This window comes from Culicoides brevitarsis, chromosome 2 (assembly GCF_036172545.1).
Source record: "Culicoides brevitarsis isolate CSIRO-B50_1 chromosome 2, AGI_CSIRO_Cbre_v1, whole genome shotgun sequence".
NCBI lineage: Eukaryota > Metazoa > Arthropoda > Insecta > Diptera > Ceratopogonidae > Culicoides > Culicoides brevitarsis.
In genome coordinates this window covers 22,816,611-22,837,019 of record NC_087086.1, presented here as the reverse complement: position 1 = coordinate 22,837,019, position 20,409 = coordinate 22,816,611, and the positions used below count along the sequence as shown (strand labels likewise).

Sequence of the window (20,409 nt, the reverse complement as noted above, 5' to 3'; positions counted from 1 at the left end):
GTAAAGTGTTAGTTTAAATTTTTAGCAGTTGAAATCTGATGACCAAAAATTTTTATAAAAAAAATAAGAAATTCAAACTTTTTTAAAAAAGCATAAAATCAAAAGTAGTTTTCGTAGCCAGTTATTCAGTTTCTTGGGCAATACTTATAAAATTTCTCTTTGAGAAATAATATGTTCTCTTTCAAGTCATTGATTAAGTTTGTCGAGTTAAGATTTATGTACCAACCTTATGTAATACTCATAAAATGCAAAAATTTAATAAAATAAAACAGTTTTGCTAATCCATAAAATTTTATTTGTGATACTTTTAGCTTATTAACGTCTCATTTTTTGTTTGTTTATGAACAAATATGTAGATTGACATCTAATAATTTATTTAATACTGCACTGATAAATAATTTTTTTATATTTATAAATATGTTTAAATATTTGTAAAGGTGGTTTAAACATCTAACACAGTCAACATTCTTTGTTTATGTAACATCACATCAAAAATTACGTTTAATCTTAATATTTTTACAAAAAATTGGAAAGAATTGCCATTTTATATAAACTAAATTTATATGACAAATATTTGGGAGTATACTTTTATTGTTTTAAGGCGAATAAATTTGATCTGATTTGGTCAAACGTATTCGAAAATAATAAGCATCTTATATGTGTGTTTTATTTGACGCACAATACTTAATGAAATCAATTTTTAAGTTTCATTAACTACAAATAAAACGAAAAAAATGTTATAACATTGTTTTACGTAAATTCTCTCTTATTTTAAAAAATGATTGTTAACTGTCGTATAAAATAAAATTACTTTATTATTATTAATTAGTGAAGTGTAAAATATTTTGTTTATCTTGATTGTTTTTCATATGTTCGAGATTAGAATATGATTTTAATAAAAAGGACTAATTTTAATGATTTATCGTGTTGAATGTAAAGAGTCTACATTGATGATGATTTTATCCATTAATATATAAATTTATTTTTTTCAACATATTTTTATGTCAACAAATTTGAATGAAAAAAATATTTTATTTTTGATCGAATTTGTGGTAAATTAAATTATTAAAAATATGTAATAATATTTTCAATCAAATAAAAATTTGTCGATTAAAAAACAAACAAATCATAACAATGTTTATATTGTAGCGGCCAGAATAACCCATAATAAGTTTATAGTAAATTGTCTCTTCTGTATTTTCACATATAGTATTATTATTATATAACAGCAATATCATATTATTTTTTTATTTACCACTTTTCAATTTTTATGAATAATGTTTTCAGATGTAGATTATTCCATTTTAAAAAATACCGAAATCCTGAATTTTAAATTAATTTATAAAAGTCCAAATCTGATTGTTTTATCGTGTTGTCCATCCAAAAATGAGAAACTTTTGCTTTGGCGACATTTATTTTCGCCTTATTTTTAAATTTTTTTAAAACACACAAAAATATCATATAATAAGCCTTTCTAATCAAATAATTCGTTTCTAAACATATGTTCCAAGGTAAAAATTGATGTACTTGAGACGACAAACAATCCTGATGAAAAATTTCGAAAAAAAAAACTTATCTTAACCTTGACCTTTTTTCTCTACGTGATTTTTGCTCATATTTTGCGATAAAAATTTTTTCAAACTATCACATAAAATTTTGAAAAACAAAGATAAAAGAAATGAGGATTAAGGAAAAGTTTCTTCTTTTTTTATGGGCATCATGATAAACTATTCAGTTCTTTAGTTCTATTACTGTTTTATGTATGAGTCAAAACTGTAATTTTGGTATTTTTTTTTTAGAATGGAATGCACCATATATTTTTTTTATGTATAGTTAATTCTGATATGGGTTCATTATCCTGATGTTTGTAATATTATAAATACAATATTTTTCGATCACAAATTGAATTTTACATTAAATGACAATTGGTTAAAGTGACTTGCTACCAATCATAACATCTTATATCTAAGTAACTTAATTTACAACGATAGTTTCATTTTTTTTAGTCAAAGTGATACTTATTTTTGAAATTAAAGACAGCTTTCAAGAAGTTACGTTTTCGATTTATAATTTCTGTATTTTTTTTTGTACGGATTGGATGTTGTTATGTGATTACGAATTTTTGTTTTCGTTTAAACAATTAAAGCTATTTTATTTTGTTATTGACAAAATTTATACTGTAGGTGTACATATTAATTAAGTGAATATTAAGATAACATTATTAACTTTATTATTATTTATTGGAAACACAAATCTTATTTTCTAAAACACTAAATGGATTTTTTTTAGTTATGAAGTGTAGGCTGATTTTCATTGTTTTATGTTTAAAACGGATAAAACATTTTTTTTAATTAAAAATGTGTTGTTTTTGTGTTAAAAAATTATTAAAATATATTAAAATGTGAATTACCGTAATCTACATAATGCTAAGAGAAAAAAAACCGTTAAAATTCAAATGAAACGAAAAAATGTAGATAAATTAAGAGAAGCCTAATTTTGAAGTTAAGAGAAAACAATTTCTATTAAATTTTTAACATTTTTAAATGTTTTTTTAAACAAATTTTAGTTGTATTTTTAAATGTTTTTGACACAAAAATGATAATTTTAAAATAAAAATACATAAAAATACAAAATTAGTTGAAATTTCAAATATTTTAGTTAAAAATTTTCAAAAATTAGAATTTGAAAAAAAAAATGTTAAGAGAACGAATTTTGACTTCCATTTTCGTTAAGAGAACAGATTTTTAAATTCTCTTAGCATTATGTAGATTACGGTAATCGTTAAGATTTTAAACTATTATGAATACTAATTTTATTAAAATTTTATAAACTTCCGTTCGATTCCGTTACCTGATCTTCGCTATTTATTGTTTAAAAATTTAATGATACAAATTTGTTTCATAAGACATTTCATGTTACTTATATTTAAGTTTTAGTTAAGTGTTTTGCGTAATATGTTGTTGGTCATTTATATTGTTTATATCTATTCTGATAACTTGTGTTTATTATAAAAATATTGAAGAAAACTAGCTCTTTTTCATATCGAAAAAAAAAAATAAATAAAAAGAACTAGGCCATTTTCTGAGATAATATTGTATTTGAATCATATATCAAATTTAACAAATAGTTTTTTATAATTTGATGAAATTTTAATATACATATTTAGAACATTTATTTTATTGTGGGAAATAGTAAAAACAAAAATATAAATAATATCCTGTAGGTATATTCAAAAATCGAAATTTCTAACAAATTTCGAAATATCTGAATTTAAATATCTTATTTTTCATGAACATGACTTTTCATGAACATATAGGTCACACTGATTTTTTGTAACTTAAGGAATTTAGTAATTTATAAATATTAAATACATAAAGAATTTTTTAAATTAATACCAATTTGGAGAGACCCAAATACGCTCCAAATGAATATATTTTTCAATCTTTAATGATTTTTTGTATAGAAGTCGTTGAACATAAATTTTCTTCTCTTGAAAAAGCTTTCATAAAATTAGTGAAATTATATTTCACAATTTTTTTTAAGACATTAGAATTTTTTAATTGATATTTATAATTACTTGAAATGATTAGTAAAAAACAACAAAATGGATTGAATTGAGATTTTAGGGGTATCATTTTGTGTACCGGAAATTATTTTTGAGTTTTATTTGCAACGGCCTAAAGAAGATTTTATTTAAAATTAAGATTGAAGCGAGTTTTTTGTATTTTGTTTTATATTCAGAGCTACACTTATAAAATTGTGATTGAAAATATTCTTTTTTCTGTATAAAACTTTTATTTGCTTACTCTCTTAATAATTCTGTTATAGTTGTCATTTTTGTAGAAATTTGTTACAATCATTCAATTTCTTTTCTTTTAAGTTTGTCATATTTATATTATTGCGTAACCTTATTTGGTCCTTCAATTCATGCTTTTGTTTCATTTTTTATAATTATATTTTAAGACAGATCATTTGAAACCTCAAAAACTATAAGTTGTTGAAGGTCTTGAGTATATAGATTTCGACTTGAATTATGATTCGTTGACATGGAAGCTTAATTTGAAGCTTTTATTGCATGATAATTATATACTCTTAACACTCTAAATTAAGCTGTAGAAGGAGAGGTTTGATCTTTGATCATGTTCATGTGTTAAAATACAAATTCAAAAATCAATTAAACTTGCTTCGAAGTCCTATAAAATATCATCCTGGAATCCTAATTGGAATTTACTTTACGCAATTCACCTCGCTTAAAATTACAAATCGATTCTAATAGGGCTGATCGATTTTTGATAAAATCATTATATTCAAGTGGTGAAATCTTTGCAGATTCAGGTTCGGTACTTGATGATGCTAAACCAAAGTCATGGCGACTTGATGTAGGAATCGGTGGTGGAGTTAAAATAGTCAGAGGTTGTTTGTGTTGCGTATTTGATGAAATGCTGCTTACACTGTCTGACTTAATCATTACTGGTGTTACAGCTGGTGGTCCATTTTGTAGTTGCAATGAGTTTTGAGATCGAAGTTTAGCTTGTTTTTGTTCTTGCTTCTAAATTTAAAAACTTAAATAAACAAACGTACATATTGAAAAATGTATGAAAATATTTTACTTTAGCTTTGGCCTTTTTTTCTTTTTCTTCCGAAGTCATTAGCTCTTGTACTCGGACTAACCGTTTTTGATTTTTTACCGACCTTTGTTCATCTCTTAAACGTGTTTCGCATTTCTGTCCATGAAGTCTTAAGCACTCTTTTATCGATTGAGTCATTTTGAATTGTGGCTTAGTTGTGTTCATAGTTTCTTCATTTAAGCTGTCAAATTTTGGCGCATACTCTTTGAAAAACTTATGATTAACTAATTGGTCTAGAGTCGGCAGATTGCCTTTTAATGCATCTCGTAATAAAATTGACTCTAATAAACTTCCTACAAAAAAAAAAACTATATTAACTATATGCAGCATTGACAAAAAAAACAGATTTTTACTCAAACTATCTGGGCAGTCGGTAATTTGTCGTGCATAAGATTCTTGCAGTGGATATCCTAATGCCATTTCATGAATCAAATGACCAAATGCATAAACATCTAGGGCCTCCAAAGTATTTATTCTGCAGTGTTGTATAAAAAATGGGCGATAAAATGATGGTACACCTAATAGAAAATTCTCAATTTCTAGCAAACGTGCATTTCCATCTTGCACAATAACGTTTCCAGCATGAACGTGACCGTGGGGTATTCCTTTCGCATGCAGATATCGCAATGCTTCTATAATTTGTCTGCCGTAAGTAGCAAGATCCTTCAAGGGTAATGGACTTCGACCCTTTGGACTGCCGTACTTTGTTAGGAACGGGTTAATTGGCAAACAGCCGCACAATAAATCCTTTAAAGTACCCACCTTATTGAAACGCCGAATCACCTTAATACCAAAATAAATCAAATTGAAAAAAAAAATCAGGCATCAGCTATTATACAGTTATACAAATTAACAAATTTCTTTGAATTTTTCACATATTTTTGGATAGTCAAGATACAAATATTTAATAGTTTTTTGAGCTAAATTTAAGTTTTGAAGATTTTAATCAAAATTTATTCAAGCATTTGTTGCAAATTGATGTAAAAATTTTGATTTTTGACCAAAAACAAATTTAAAAAAAAACTTTGTATTTATTCAATTTTATGGACTTGGAATTTGAACTATTTTATTGGTCATTTCATCAAAAATCATGGATTTTTTAAGGCTTGTAGGTCGAATTTTTCAATTCAACTTCAGGTTCGAGCTTCAAGCAAGTAAGCTTAAGCTTTGAATACCGTACATGCATTTACTTACCAAGGCGCCTACTTCATTGGCTGCGATGTATTCTATGGGGTATATGTAAGGATGTTGAATTGATACGATAGCTTTAAGTAGACTAGGAAGTTCCTTATCATCCATATATTTATCCGGACCGTATTCCGTCCAACCAAGAAGAAATTCATAATGTGGATTATCCTTGACGTCCTTGTCAAATGAAGAAGATGGTGATGCTGTACCATGAGTTTTGTTATACGATTGAGAACCAGACTTGGTCAGCAGATGTTTTGTTTGTGTTGAGTGGCCGGGCGAGTGTTTTGCATTCGATGGCTTTTGTGTTACTTTGAAATAATGTTTACGCACGCGCCATCCAATCGGTCCCAAACTTTGCCCAACAGTCCATTGACCGTCACTTCGTAAGCACATTGATGCATTTTGTAGAGCCAAATCGCAGAAAGGCTGCATATACTGTTCGGGATCAATAAATTTTTTTGTAGTTAAACTACTTGCCAAAATCGGATTCATTAGTATTGTTTTTAAATATTCCTGTAACTCTAAACGCCTTTGAGCTATAAACGACGGGTGCATATTACCAATAAACTTTTTCCTTGGCAATTCTGGACATTGTTTTGAACTTGCAAGCGACTTGTGTAATTTGACAAAATCATTATATCTCTTCAATATACTCCAAGGTTCAGTTGAATCATTAATTTTTCGTACTTGCAATACATATTCCTACAACACAAATCAAGATCCAATTAATTGAAAATTATTGAAACAATTATTGAAAAAGGCTAATTAGAGAAAAAAATATATACCGTATGTCCGTTTTTATTGATTGTTTCAACTATAAATGCCGTATAAATTATACTTTCATCAATGACTTGCTGTATGTTTTCATATTTTGTTTCAAATAAGTTATAAGCCATAAGGTCTAAACGATTCAATCAAATAAAGTGTCATTTTTTCGTCAAAAGAAGATCAAGAGAATGTTGAAGAAAAATTATTTTTGTTAGCTACAATAAAATTCGCTATTTATTTATATAACTAATACTTATATGTATTAATGTATATGAGTGTGATCGGAATATGATAATCGAAATGTAATAGGTACATTTTGTATATCATTGATGTAAACTGGGCCGCAAATTTTCAATCAACGCAGCTGCCATTGGTTAATAGAGCACACGTTTGATCAATCAGAAGGTTGCTACGGATTATTATTGGTATGGCTTTTTTGAACGAGACACTGCCGGCGTTTTGTTTTAACGGGATTTTTCAACATATGATTAGTTTTGCCTTTGTAGAGTCCGAAAAATATCAAAATCAGCTAAAATCTTGCATATAAATAGTACTTGAATCTTGAATTACCAATTAAATTTTATATAATTTAAAGTAATTGTTCAAACCACTAAGATTAAAATTTTAATACATAAACTAAAATATAAATGTGTTAAATTGATATAAATATATAAAAAAAATAGCTTCTACATAAATACTTCTTTGTGTAGTAAAGTAAAAATATATGTAAAAGGTGTATAATTTTATTTGAACAAAAACGAAAAATCAAACGTGTGTTGTTACAAAATAAAAAATAACGAAGGTAAGTTATCAAAAGGTAGTTGTATTTGCGAAAATTTCAAAACAATATTACTTTATATATACTCTTAGTTACTTTCGACGTAAAATTATTTTCAAGAACATCAAAATTGCAAATGTCTGGCTCATTCTTTAAATTTACGTCATCATCACTATTAAGATTTTATGTTTGCATATTAGTGAAAAATGTCGAATTCTTTTGCAGCAAAATACAAATTACATTAATAAAAAAAACTACTTGTCAATGCATTTTAATTTTACGATGTGAAAAAGAAAAAAAAATATAATAAAAAGTTTACTCCATCATAAGACCAATACAAAGATAAAATTTTATCGATTCACCATCACTAACACAAATATGCGACGTTTAAACGTAAAATATTAAATTAACACAAAAATAATAAGAAAAAAAAATATTATCAAATCTTCAAAGATATAACCAAAAATTGATTCAAAACCTTACGCCTAATATTATAATCTTTACATTTTAATGTTCGTTTAATTAACGACGTTCAAGGTATAATTTTGACAGCATATAGTTTGGAACAGCATGGTAATATAACTTACCTGATTCCAATAAGAAAAAAATTAAAATTTCTTTGCAAAATAAGGTAACATTTATTTTCGATGTGACTTCTGTTTTCTTCAAATGTAAATCGTTTCTGCTAAGATGTCATTTATTTTTCGATTTTAGTTAATTTGTCTCGTTAAGTAATTGTAAAATTTCACCAATGCAAAAAGTTGCAGCAGCAGCCCCAAATTCTACTTCAGTTACAGGAGGAGGAGTTCGTCCACCCCAAATAAATCGACCACCATCTATACCAAACGTAAGTACTTATTAAATTTCAAATTATAAGCCAACACAAGCAAAGCCAAGTATAGCAAAGGTGTAATAACACAAAAATCTGAAAAAAATGTAGGAAACTTTTTAAATCCAAGTTATAAATCTAATTTGCTTATGAGTACTTTTGAATTAATGAAGGAAAAAATAAACACGTTTTGGATTTAAATAACTTCCCAATAATGTTTAGATTATTGGTAAATTAAAAAGTGTTAATTTAGATTAATTTATTATGTTTATTAAAATAGCGCATGCTTAATATTATGCCAGAAACAATGTCAAATAAAAGATTATCAAAAATTAGTATCTTTATTTTTTTCTTTTTATCTCAAGTTTTTAATATTTTTTTTATTTTGAAATAAATAATATAATGGAATTAAAAATATTTTTTTAAATTTTTGTATGAATTTTAAATATATTTAGCACAAAATATAAAAAATAACATTTTAATGGCATGTAAGTGTTCAAATACAATATTGTAAGACATTTTTATATCATACATAAACATGAGACAAAAATACGGATATATTTAAAGTTGTATTTGTGCGATTAATACTTTGATATTCCGGCCGGCGAACAAGACTCACCAATATAAGTAAACAATACGTTTGTTGGTAGTACGACAGTGCTCAAATAGTAGAAATTTTGTATAAAACTATGAAATATATGAAAAGAAAATATAGAATGGCTATATTTTATATATTTATTGATTTTTTTTTAATTTGGACAAAACCCTAAAATCTTTGAAAGATGGTCTGGATGAAGTAAATACATTTTATTTATCAAAACAACTGAGGTACACTTGAATAAAAAAAGAAAAATGAAAACATACATAATTACGAATTTCAGTCATGCGTATAACTATAAATGGTATAAAAGAATCAACATTGACAGACGAAAAAATTAAATGAACTGTTATATTATATTGTTTAAAGTTTTGCTGTTAGCTATATTCTTGTTGTTATATTCTTTTGTACGATGTCATTCCAGACATGCGTGTTCTGTTCACCGGCCGCACAATCCTATTTTTATTCACCGGTATGCAAAATGATTATTCGGCGTGTCTGTTTTTTATTGTGTTAACATATTCAAATGTCGATGATAGGAAAATCTATCATTTCGCACTAATACATTTTGAATAGTAACCTAATATGTATTATCCTTTGTGTGTGTGTACGTTTTTTCACGTTTCAATTTCGTGCAATTCAATTCTTCCTGTCAGATATACTAACTATACAGAAAATTGTTTGGAAATTCTAATGAAAATATGGTGTCCAGGGAGTGGCAGTAAAATAACTAACAGAATTCAATATTTTTAAACACAATAACAAAATCACTAATTGTGTACCAAAGTAAATAACAGTTTTATTAATGAGGAATTATCATAGCAAAAACAAAAAAAAAAGTTTATTAAAAAAACAGAGTTAGTAATGAACGCAATCCTGAAAACTTTCTTTATTTAAAATTTTCATGCATGTTTTTCATTTTTTTTTTATTAATACTTAGGTACAATGAGATTCGATTATATTAATATAAATACTAAACATTATAAATGAAAATTAGTACACATGTTTAATGATTGCAGTTTGATTATAATTTTGTGACTCAATTTCTATGATGTCCAGGAAAATTCCCATTTTTATTGTTCAATCAATTCGTACCTATGTGTATTTCAAAATCAACTACAATAATGTATAACAGTTTCCTATTGCAACCCGTTGCTGTTGTATTTGTTTTTATGTACAAATAAATATATGCATGTATATGTGAAAAATTGCATGTATATTGTTTATATGAAATGAAGATAATGCAGTGGTGGACTTGCTAAGTTACTGACTCAATCTGCTTATAACAAAGAGTTATATAGCTTTTTGAACAATCAGTGATTAGTTTAGTTAAGATTCAAATTCAAAGATATCTAACACGTTCTACCTTCTAAAATAATCCTCTGAAACAAAATCATGTATTCGCGAGTATATGAATGAATATTTGACTGACTAAATGAAAGTAAATTGAACAATTGCTCGTGTGTTGGTGATGGTGTATGGGTGTTTCATACACAATAAATTTACGATGTTAATACACAAAAATTTTATTGGATTCAGTTTTATTTGAAGTATGACATCGGACACAACAGTTAAGAAAATAACTGGAAAACTTAATGTCTGTTTGACTAAAACCATGGCCGTGTATATAATTTTGTGACAATTGATGACGGCTTTTAATCCAAAAATAAAACAAAAATAGAAAAAAGTACGCAAAGTTCACTAATAAAAAAGTCTTTCCATATAACCTAACGTTTCCGTAGAATTTTATAACTGATTTATGAATAATACAAAAACAATAAGTAATAATCAATATCATAGTGACATTCAATAAAGTGGAGACCGTTAGGTAATAAAATCTTGTACAAAGTTATTACTGAAGTAAATTTAGACTAAATATATTAAAAAACGAAAATTCTCTAAAAAATTTTCTATACATATTATTAATACGTGGCAAAAAATTTTCACTTGTATTGTATATGTTATGAGTGCAAAGTGTTGAAGAGTTTAGTTTTATATATAATAATTATACCTATAAACATCAGTCTATATCCGTATTGTATACATTTATATGTAAAAGACTTCTATATGTGTTACGAGTATGTACATTCACATTGAGCCATAACAGAAATCTTACTTATTCGCATACACAATCATTGTTTAATGTATGGCATAATGTTCTTTAAAATACTGTAAAACATTTTCAAAAGTAACCATTAATAACTAAAAAAAAAAATTAAATAAAATAGTACAAAATAATTATGCCATTGATTTTAAAAAATCTTCCAGGTGTGAAGAAAAATAAAAAATATATATTGTTTTTCTCTGATAAAACCATTATATTTATTAAAAGAACCAACAACAATTCAAATAAGGTTAATAAGGGATGTAAATCCTTAAATAAAAATTTAAGCAACCGTTAATATCTTTAAAATATGTACATTTTTTATTTAAATTCTATTTTAAATCCACTAAAATCATAAAAATCAAATTAGGTTTTTTTTTTAACTTCGTTACATATATATATATATATATATATATATATGATTTCTTATACAGTTTTTATATATTTTTTTCCTTTAATTCTTTTTTTTAAATCTGATTCTTCAAAACATTCTTAAATTCTACATTAGAAAATTTTTTGTGATATATGAATTATCTGATAATACAAATACTGTTTTGAACATCATACAACCCATGATGTTCTTTACAAACATCTAATAATTTTGATGTTAAGCCGTAATAGATACTAACCCATGTGAATATATATGTATATATTTACATACATGATTAAAACGGAAACATACTTCCTGTACGATTGTGTTGTGTGTATCTTTTAGAAACTCAATGTGTTTGAAAGTTTTTTTTGCTGACTTTTTTCAGGGAACTAGTACTGCACCACCAAGAAACGTATATCCAGGAGGGGGAACTCAACGTCCTACGATGACTAGTCCAGCTGGAATTACTGGCGCTCCTTACAGAGGAGCTAATTGGACCCAAGCATATCCAGCCCAACAAGCATATAGATATACAACACCAATGCCGCAACCAGCGTATGCATTTGCAGCACATCAAACACAGACTACAACCGTAAGCTGAATTATAAATAAACGTTTAGCAATCTATAAAAATTTACCATGCCGTTCAAATTCAAAATCATAAATTTCAATCAAAGCAATATAAAAGCAAAATATTTTCCAAAAGTTTTTATGGTTTTTTATATAAAAAATAAAAAAAAAACTAAAATAATTTACTTTATTCACATTAATGGATATTTTACACACAAATTGGGCTAAAAATTAAAAAGTCAAGAAAAAAGTCGAATTAAGCAAAAGCAAATGTGAAAAGCAAAATACAATATTGCTTTTCTAAAAGCAAAAGCAATTGTTTTTAAAGACTTTTGCTTAAGTCAAAGCAATAGCAATAAAGTAAAAGCAAAAGTCGAAAGCAGTTAAAGCCCTGGTTAAAAGTTTTTTTTTCAATTGTTTAATTTAAAAAAATTTTGCAATAAAATGTCCTTTCAATGATGATAGATCATACTCCTTCAGATATAAATATATTGAATACTATAAGAGTATTTTTAGTAATTATTCAGTGTTAATTATACATAGTGTTGGTTTTCATAATGATCAGTCCTGAATTTAGTTATTAAATTCTTATAAACAAATAACGGATTTTTCAAAAAAGTAGGTACCTAGTACGTGACAGCATTCAAATTGACCGATCCTAATCCCTCCTACTTATCCTTTTTGTCTGTTTACTAAAATATAGAAACCCAGCATCCTGCCTACGTTATTTTTGTTATATATTTATATTTTGTATATACAAGCAGAGCATATGTAAATAACAGTCGTCTGAGTATGTAATAAAATACTGCAAGAATGACGTCATGACAGAAACATTTATACAAGAGCTTATCTCACAGTTATTTAAACACAATGCGTACAGGAGGCATTTTATCATTTCAGTCGAATTTCAGTACAAATTTTTGATAAAACGCATGCGCATTTCTTTTGTACGTATATCGGCTTTTCGACATTCCGTATATGTGTTATGCACCCCGTGTAAAAAATCTCACAAACTATATCATTAATGGTTGCACAGCACCATCAACGACGACAACATGTTCATTCATTCAGATCGTGTGCTTCCAAAAAGAGTATCCACCATCACACATTTTTCTCCAAAAAGCAAGTTAAATATTTCTTGTTGCAGCTATTTCAGATAACATTTTTTTACATTTATAATAATACTAATTATTCTTTAATTCACACTAATACATCCCACACTAGCGCAAATTTCATAAATAAAAGATTTTTATACAAAAAATGAGTAGTAAATGAATTAATATATTCTAAAAAAGTGTTTGGATCCCAGATCATACAGGAAATATTATTTTCTATTCTTCCTTCAGTACATGTGTCATCATTAACTTGTCCTGTTAAAAAATAACACAAAATTATCTAAATTAAAATTATTAATACATACTTCATTTGTGTTAATAAATTTTAGTCAGAAGTGAAAATAAAATATAGTGACTTTTATAACTAGCATTTTTCATATTTAAAAAAGTAAATCAAACGTATCAAAGGAAAAAAGAGTACAAACATAAATTGAAAAGTAAGTTTGATTAATTTTTATGAGTTATTCAGCCATCGATACTATCAGATAGTGAAAATCGAAAAACCAAAAAAAAATCTGCCATATGGTCGCCAAAAATGTGTTATTTTTAAATTGTCTAGATTGTGTACAATGTACTTGAGGCAAGTTAATCAAGCTTTTAATTTAAAAATTTTACTATACTTTATTTGGAATTGTAAAAAATTGTCCTTTTGTGCTCGAATGTCGATATTGTCCAATCTTATAGAAACACATATTCACATACACAATATACAAGTTTCAGACAGCGGTAAATGGTGGTGCTACTGATAGAAAATGTGGAAAAAATCAATAATCACACATTTATGTATAAAATTATTCCAGTAAGGCGTTTAGTATGGTTTCCATATGTGTATATAATTGTTTATTTTAGTGAAATGATAAATAGACACATGGAAGGAAAAGCTGACTGTACGAACAGTAAAATTGTTTCTTCCTTCTAAAAAAAAATATTAGTGTCAGTAATTTGTAAGCGGTTTTTATGTGATATGGAAAAGACCAATAATGATGATGCGATGCTACTCAGCAACAAGATAGAATTTATATTCTCACATATACCTGCGCGGCGCAGCTTTTAAATATAAGAACAAGAAATTTGTATTGTTTTTTGATAAATATAACTTGAATAGTATTTTTTAATTTAAGTTTTTCGTATGATTCATATGATTTTATCGAATTTTGAATTTCTCAATATTTTATTTCAAGTCGAAATATCTTGAGAAATATACGTACTCTGGATAAAAAAGGTTTTTCATAATCAGTAACAAAAATTGAGAAAATTAAATGGATACATAGTAAAACGACAGTTGGTATATAACCATTACATATACCTAATATAATTTTACATCTATTCAAATATAACATATGGAATCAACAAAATATAAAATGTTTTATATGTATTTCTAAGCATATAAATATTCTTATAATTTTACTTCTTAATATTTGCAATGAAATACATAAAAATTATTTTGCTCTTTTCAGTACGGTCAACGTGTTCCTACAGCTGCATCTCCTAGTAATACTAATTCTAGCAGTTCTTCAAATACTGGATCACAAAGTGGAACATTGAGTACTAGTTTGAGTAATAATACCAACAATACAGTGAATACAATGGGTCCTAGTAATACGCCACAACAAGGTGAACAATTATCAAAAACTAATTTATATATAAGGGGTTTACAACAAGGAACAACAGATAAAGATCTAGTAAATATGTGTTCTCAGTAAGTACTAATTATGTCTATTGATAGTATGCACGATTTGTCTCAATATTTTATATTGGTCGCTATGGCCGCTCCAAATGAAACTCAATAGTTTTGTCTTATGGAATCTTAAAAGTGAATGGGAATAAAAAAGTTAAAAATTTCATCAAAAAAGATCGAAAAAGATTATAGGTTTTTCGGTCTTGATTTTAAAGTTTTCAAAAATTAATAAGGTCGCTCCAAATGAAACTCAATAGTTTCAAAAAAATAAAAAAATTTAAAATTCATTCTTTTTTTCATACAAAATGCCAACTTTTTTAACAATTTTTGATTTATTATTAATATTTTTGTTGTTTTGAGTTTTTTACATTGATATTTGTGTATTAAAAAATTGATTTAAATTTTTTAAAATTAAAATTGAAAAAAATGAATATCCTGAAAATAACTCTCAAAATTTTTTTCCAATCATTATTTTTTAAAGAAAATTTTATGTCGAAATTCGATTTTGAATATAAATTTACTAAATTGAAAAATTTTATTGAAAATTTCTTGAAAAATTATAAATACACCAAAAATTGGTAATTTTTGATGAAATTTTTAACTTTTTTTTTTATTTTGCCCCATTGGATTTTCGAATTTAAAATGGGGCATCGGACAAAACTATTGAGTATTATTTGGAGCGGCCTAACTTCAAAAAAATATTTTCTCCTAATTACATTTTATTTTATAGATATGGTAACATCATTTCCACAAAGGCAATATTAGATAAGACCACAAATAAATGTAAAGGTAAACGTCCGAATAAATTATCTTATTACACTTTTTTTTAACAATAAAAAATTATTACATAACTTTTTTTAGGCTATGGATTTGTAGATTTTGAATCGCCTGCGTGTGCAGAAGGAGCCGTCAAAGGGCTTCAATCAAAAGGAATTCAAGCTCAGATGGCCAAAGTGGGTATCTGGGTGCTACATAGGCCGGCCATTGTACGTTTGTTTTGCATGCAAGTAATATTTAACCCTAATAGTATTCCAAAAAACAAATCCTAAAAAACCTTTTTGTAAATATTATTTTATATTAATTTCGATTTATGTACAAAAAAAAACTTATATTTGTACATTTTTTAAAAATGTATAATTTTAAAAACTAACAATGCAAAAAAACTTTTTATTATTTTTAAAATTGGTTTGAAAAAATACATTAAAAATATATATATGTATAATTTTCACAATCATTTTATTGCAATGATTTTTATTAATTTACTTTTTAAATATGATCCTGACTCAAAATCCTTAAATTAGACAGAAAAAATAGTTGTTTTTTAAAGTTAGATAGTGAAGAAACATCCAGCTATTTTGGCCCCTTAAAAATTTTAGGCGAAAACTATAAAATAATATTAATTGTTTATTAATTATAGATAAATAGCGAGCATTAGAAATTTTAATTTTAACATAAAAACATTATAATATATTTCGTTAATATTTTGTTGTGTTGTAATTTATTAATAAAAGATTCATTTTATATATAGTATTGAGAAAAGATAGTCAATTTATAGATTTGATCTCAAATTGAATTTCTTGTATTTTAAATCTTTTGCAGCCATTTAAATAGATTTTATATAGAAATTTATTTTATACCTATTAAACATGAGATATGGGCAGTGGCGGATTTACCAGTAGGCTGATGAAGCTGCAGCCTCAGGCCCCGAGATTTCTGTAGAACAAAATTATTTAAAATAGGCCTCAAGGTTGTTGAAAAAGGCCTAATTGCCAAAAAATCTGAGAAAATCTGCCACTAGATATGGGTGTAATTTGTTTTTGGGTTTTTATAAAAAAAAATAAATTGTATAAAAAGCACATATTTATATTAAAAAAAAAAACAAAATACATATACTTATTTTATTTGGAACTGTCTTAATTTATCAAATCAATGTTTGTTTGTATGTAACAGTTTATGAAATTGTGTGCTTAATATAAAACTAATATAGTAATAATCAGATATAACTTAACTATCTTAAATCAAAAACACTTTTTTTTTTTATCTATTTTCCATTTGAAATTTTTATCTAATATTTTTTGGTTTTAACCAATAAATGGTATTCAATCAAATTATGGGACATGGATATAAAATGGGAAACATTTCTATTCAAAAAAGATTAATTAAGATTAAGACTTAATAAATATATTTACTTACCTATATAACTCAATAACTTAGATTTAGAAACTGAAAAAAAATAAATTCATAAATTTTATACCCATAATTTTGTACCGATCCTTTTTACGTAGAAGACCATTTTTATATTATGTACAAAACCAAACATATTAATAATTAAGTAACATGTATAATATTCAAAAACATAATTCAATTCCTTAAACAATTACACACAATGCACTCATACTTGAAAAAAATTGAAATTTTCCAATAGTTAACTGATTTCTGAATTTAACCCATGTGTTTTAGTGTAAACATTAATAATGTGGTTTGTTCAAATATATAACCAAAGTAATTATAATATATACTATACTAGTAAAACAAAAAATATATATATATATATATTAATATATAGTACATACGATAGTGTGCCGGCCAATTTTTTTTATTATATTATTGTTAAACTTATTATCACATTTTGAAATAACTACCATTGAGGATGCCTAATATAGGAAAATACATTTTTCGTTCTACCTAAAAAATAAAAAATCAATCAACGTCCGAAAGTATGAAAATAATTAGAATTTTAAACATGCATACGATATGGTATGTAATGAGGCTTTCCCGAAATAGTTGAAGTGTTTTTCTTAAATTTCCATGAATGCTCTCATACTTCTGCTCCCATTTTTTTCTAAGTGTCAAAGAAAACGCCTTTTATATATTTATGATTTTATTCATGTACAAAAATATACACTTATGTTTTAGGAATCGAAAAAATAGTGAGTCAGGAAGATGTAAGGGATGAGGTTTTGGTAAAATATAAAGTACCAAATTAAGAGATAAAAAGAGAAGAAAACAAGTTAGGATCCTCCTCAAAATAATGCTTCCCGATTATCAAACTATCCGTGAAACTAAAAATACTAATAATTTGTGTATTTTTTCTCTTCCACGTATTTTTTTTTTTTGTTTTTGACGATCATTTGGCTTTATTTGATGAATTCATCAAATCGAATAAATGTTAATATACACGTTTCGATTGGCATACATAAGCAGCAACAAGAACAAGATCCAACAAATTTATATATTGCTAATCTACCATTAACGTATAAAGAGACAGACGTGGAGAATATGTTATCCAAGTACGGACAAGTTATATCTACAAGAATTTTACGTGACCAACAAGGAAACTCTAAGGGTAAAATATATTTTGCCACTGTGTTTCTTGTACAAAAATAATTATATTTTTAAACAGGAGTCGGGTTTGCTCGGATGGAATCACGTGAAAAATGTGAACAGATTATTCAAATTTTTAATGGTACACAGTTGACAGGAGCCAAAGATATTTTATTAGTAAAGTTTGCGGATGGCGGATCCAAGAAGAAAAATGCATTTAAGAGTCCTGATACAACGCAGAGAACATGGCGTGATGGTGCTGAAGGAATTCCTGTTGCCTATGACCCTACACTTCAACAAAATGGAATAGGTGTAAATGTTGGTACTCCAATTGGAGTACCATATGGACGTTTTAATACACCACAGCAACTTGGAAGTTACGCTATTCCAGGTTCACAAGCTTGGGTTCCTGGCTACATGATGGCTCCTCAGCCAATTACTCAGGTTGATGAACAAGTAAATATAAATATATCCATTAAATAAATATGTAATATAGTTATTTTTTTTTTATTTTATAAATATTTTTAGCAATTTATGCAAATGAATGCACAACATTTAGGGGTTGGTACTGCTTACAAAACTGATGGTGTAGCACAAGTACCAACACGTGGTGTGTCAATGATAATGAGTACTGGAGACACAGGCGGTGCGCTTCCGTATGGTGCAATAATGCCCCAATTAACAACTCTTCAGATAACACCACAATCTGTAAGATATTGAATTTAATTTTGTGTTAACTATTGTGTGTAATTCATAAACAAATTTTTTTTTATATAGTATATTAGCCCAACCTATCAATATTATCCAACACCATCAATAATTCATTCAATGCAAATGGGTGAATCTGAACAAGCCAGCACAGCTGCTTCTCCTGATGAGGCTTATACGCAGTATTCACATGGACCCAAATAAAGAAAACTTAATCATAAATCGGTAAATAAAATTTGTCATTAAACTGCTTTTTTTACAACGTGCATTCTTGATATGGTTTTTTTAGTTATACGAGCATTTACACAGTCAAACTTTTGCATACAAATAGCACATCATATGCAGAAAACATCTCTAACCAAGCAAATATTTAGACTTTTGTGTATATTCAACTGATTCATAACGATTTATAGATTGAAGTTCAAAAATATTGATAAATATATAAAATGAATAAATACAACAAAATTTGACACACACAAATCAATGGACGATCTGATAATACCTTATTAATTACTACAAAGAACATTTTTATAAAAAAGAAACAGACTCAATAAAAAATAGTTAAACAAGAAAGAAAGAAAAATGTGCCAATAGTACGTATTATTCAGAGAAAAAAATTATAGTGTAAGAAGATCATTGTCTCAAATCATCAATTTGTCCAAATAAGCACAATATTTTTTTAAAATTTTTGAAAAATGTAAATAAATGTAGAGTCCGATCAGTTCTCGATTATGTTTAATTTACGATTTAAATGCTATTTTGCGTGCGATAATTACTGTAATAAAGTTTCATGTTATAAAACCCTATATTTAGCCCTAGAAAATTATTACATTAAAATTCACTCATACATATTTAAATTTATTTTAATTTTAATTTGATTAAAACACTATATTGAAATATTTTCTTTGTCTATGGATTATATCTTAATTTAAAGGGTCTAATTATAAAATATATCTTAAAATAATCTTAAAAAGTGAAACAATATTCATGGATTCATTATGATTTAAATTGCGATCCCCTAATTTAATATTAAATTTCTTATTGGGAGTTTGTGCAATTTCATCTTTATTTTTTATTTCTTAATTTAATGTCATAAGCTCTATAGTTTTTTTTTATCTAAAAAAAGTGGGTCAATTTTTTTTTTCATTAATTAAAAAAAAATCTAATGTTTTAAACAATCTAGTCGTTATGAAAAAAAAAAATCACAATATTTGGGTCGCTTATTATAAAAAAACTGTTTAAAGCTTGAAATTTGAAAAATCATTTTTCTTTGACAATTAAGTTGAAAATCTGCTTATTCATACAATTGTTTTAATAAAATAATAAGTATTTATTAATAATTTATTTGACTAATAAAAGAATGTTTCATTTGATATAAAATTAAAATACTTGATCAAAAAAAGGAAGAATAGAAATAAAGCCGAACAAAATAATATAATAGTTATATTTCAAATTTAAATGATAATATTGTACACATTTTGAGAAAATTGTCATGAAAATGATTTAAATTCATAGACACACACATAATTTTGATTTAAATGAAACAATGTTATATTGAGTAATGAAGAGTAACCATAAGAAAATGCTAAGTGAAAAAACATAACGCTTAAAACTAGTATTAATAAGAATATTAGGATAATAAAATAGAATAAGAAAATTAAGATCAAAATAAGAATTTCCGGAAATACGTGAATTACAAGCTCAATAAAATGAAAATAATAATCATGTTTGATAAAAGAAAAGCT

General features: G+C 26.2%; 2 protein-coding genes across 5 annotated transcripts; one reads left to right on the top strand and one right to left on the bottom strand.

The window, feature by feature from the left end:
- Positions 1 to 3,631: 3,631 nt before the first annotated feature.
- LOC134829741 (PX domain-containing protein kinase-like protein) lies at positions 3,632 to 6,797 on the bottom strand. Its single transcript, XM_063842976.1, has 5 exons — positions 6,605 to 6,797; positions 5,823 to 6,521; positions 4,982 to 5,411; positions 4,611 to 4,921; positions 3,632 to 4,549 (listed from the first exon to the last, which is right to left on the bottom strand). Exons 1-5 carry the CDS (start codon positions 6,713 to 6,715, stop codon positions 4,217 to 4,219), a joined length of 1,884 nt encoding a protein of 627 aa, XP_063699046.1. The 5' UTR covers positions 6,716 to 6,797; the 3' UTR covers positions 3,632 to 4,216.
- Positions 6,798 to 7,047: 250 nt separating this feature from the next.
- LOC134828873 (protein alan shepard) lies at positions 7,048 to 19,497 on the top strand. Of its 4 annotated transcripts, none has more exons than XM_063841863.1 (11): positions 7,048 to 7,389; positions 8,080 to 8,212; positions 11,655 to 11,861; positions 14,412 to 14,653; positions 15,363 to 15,421; positions 15,494 to 15,585; positions 17,834 to 17,978; positions 18,036 to 18,412; positions 18,485 to 18,664; positions 18,734 to 18,889; positions 18,954 to 19,497. In XM_063841863.1, exons 2-10 carry the CDS (start codon positions 8,117 to 8,119, stop codon positions 18,866 to 18,868), a joined length of 1,533 nt encoding a protein of 510 aa, XP_063697933.1. In that variant the 5' UTR covers positions 7,048 to 7,389; positions 8,080 to 8,116; the 3' UTR covers positions 18,869 to 18,889; positions 18,954 to 19,497. The 4 variants fall into 4 exon arrangements, with proteins under 4 accessions (XP_063697933.1, XP_063697934.1, XP_063697931.1 ...); XM_063841864.1 differs by having other exon boundaries at positions 7,050 to 7,389; positions 17,837 to 17,978; positions 18,954 to 19,496; XM_063841861.1 differs by having other exon boundaries at positions 7,078 to 7,389; positions 15,494 to 15,618; positions 18,954 to 19,493.
- Positions 19,498 to 20,409: the final 912 nt, after the last annotated feature.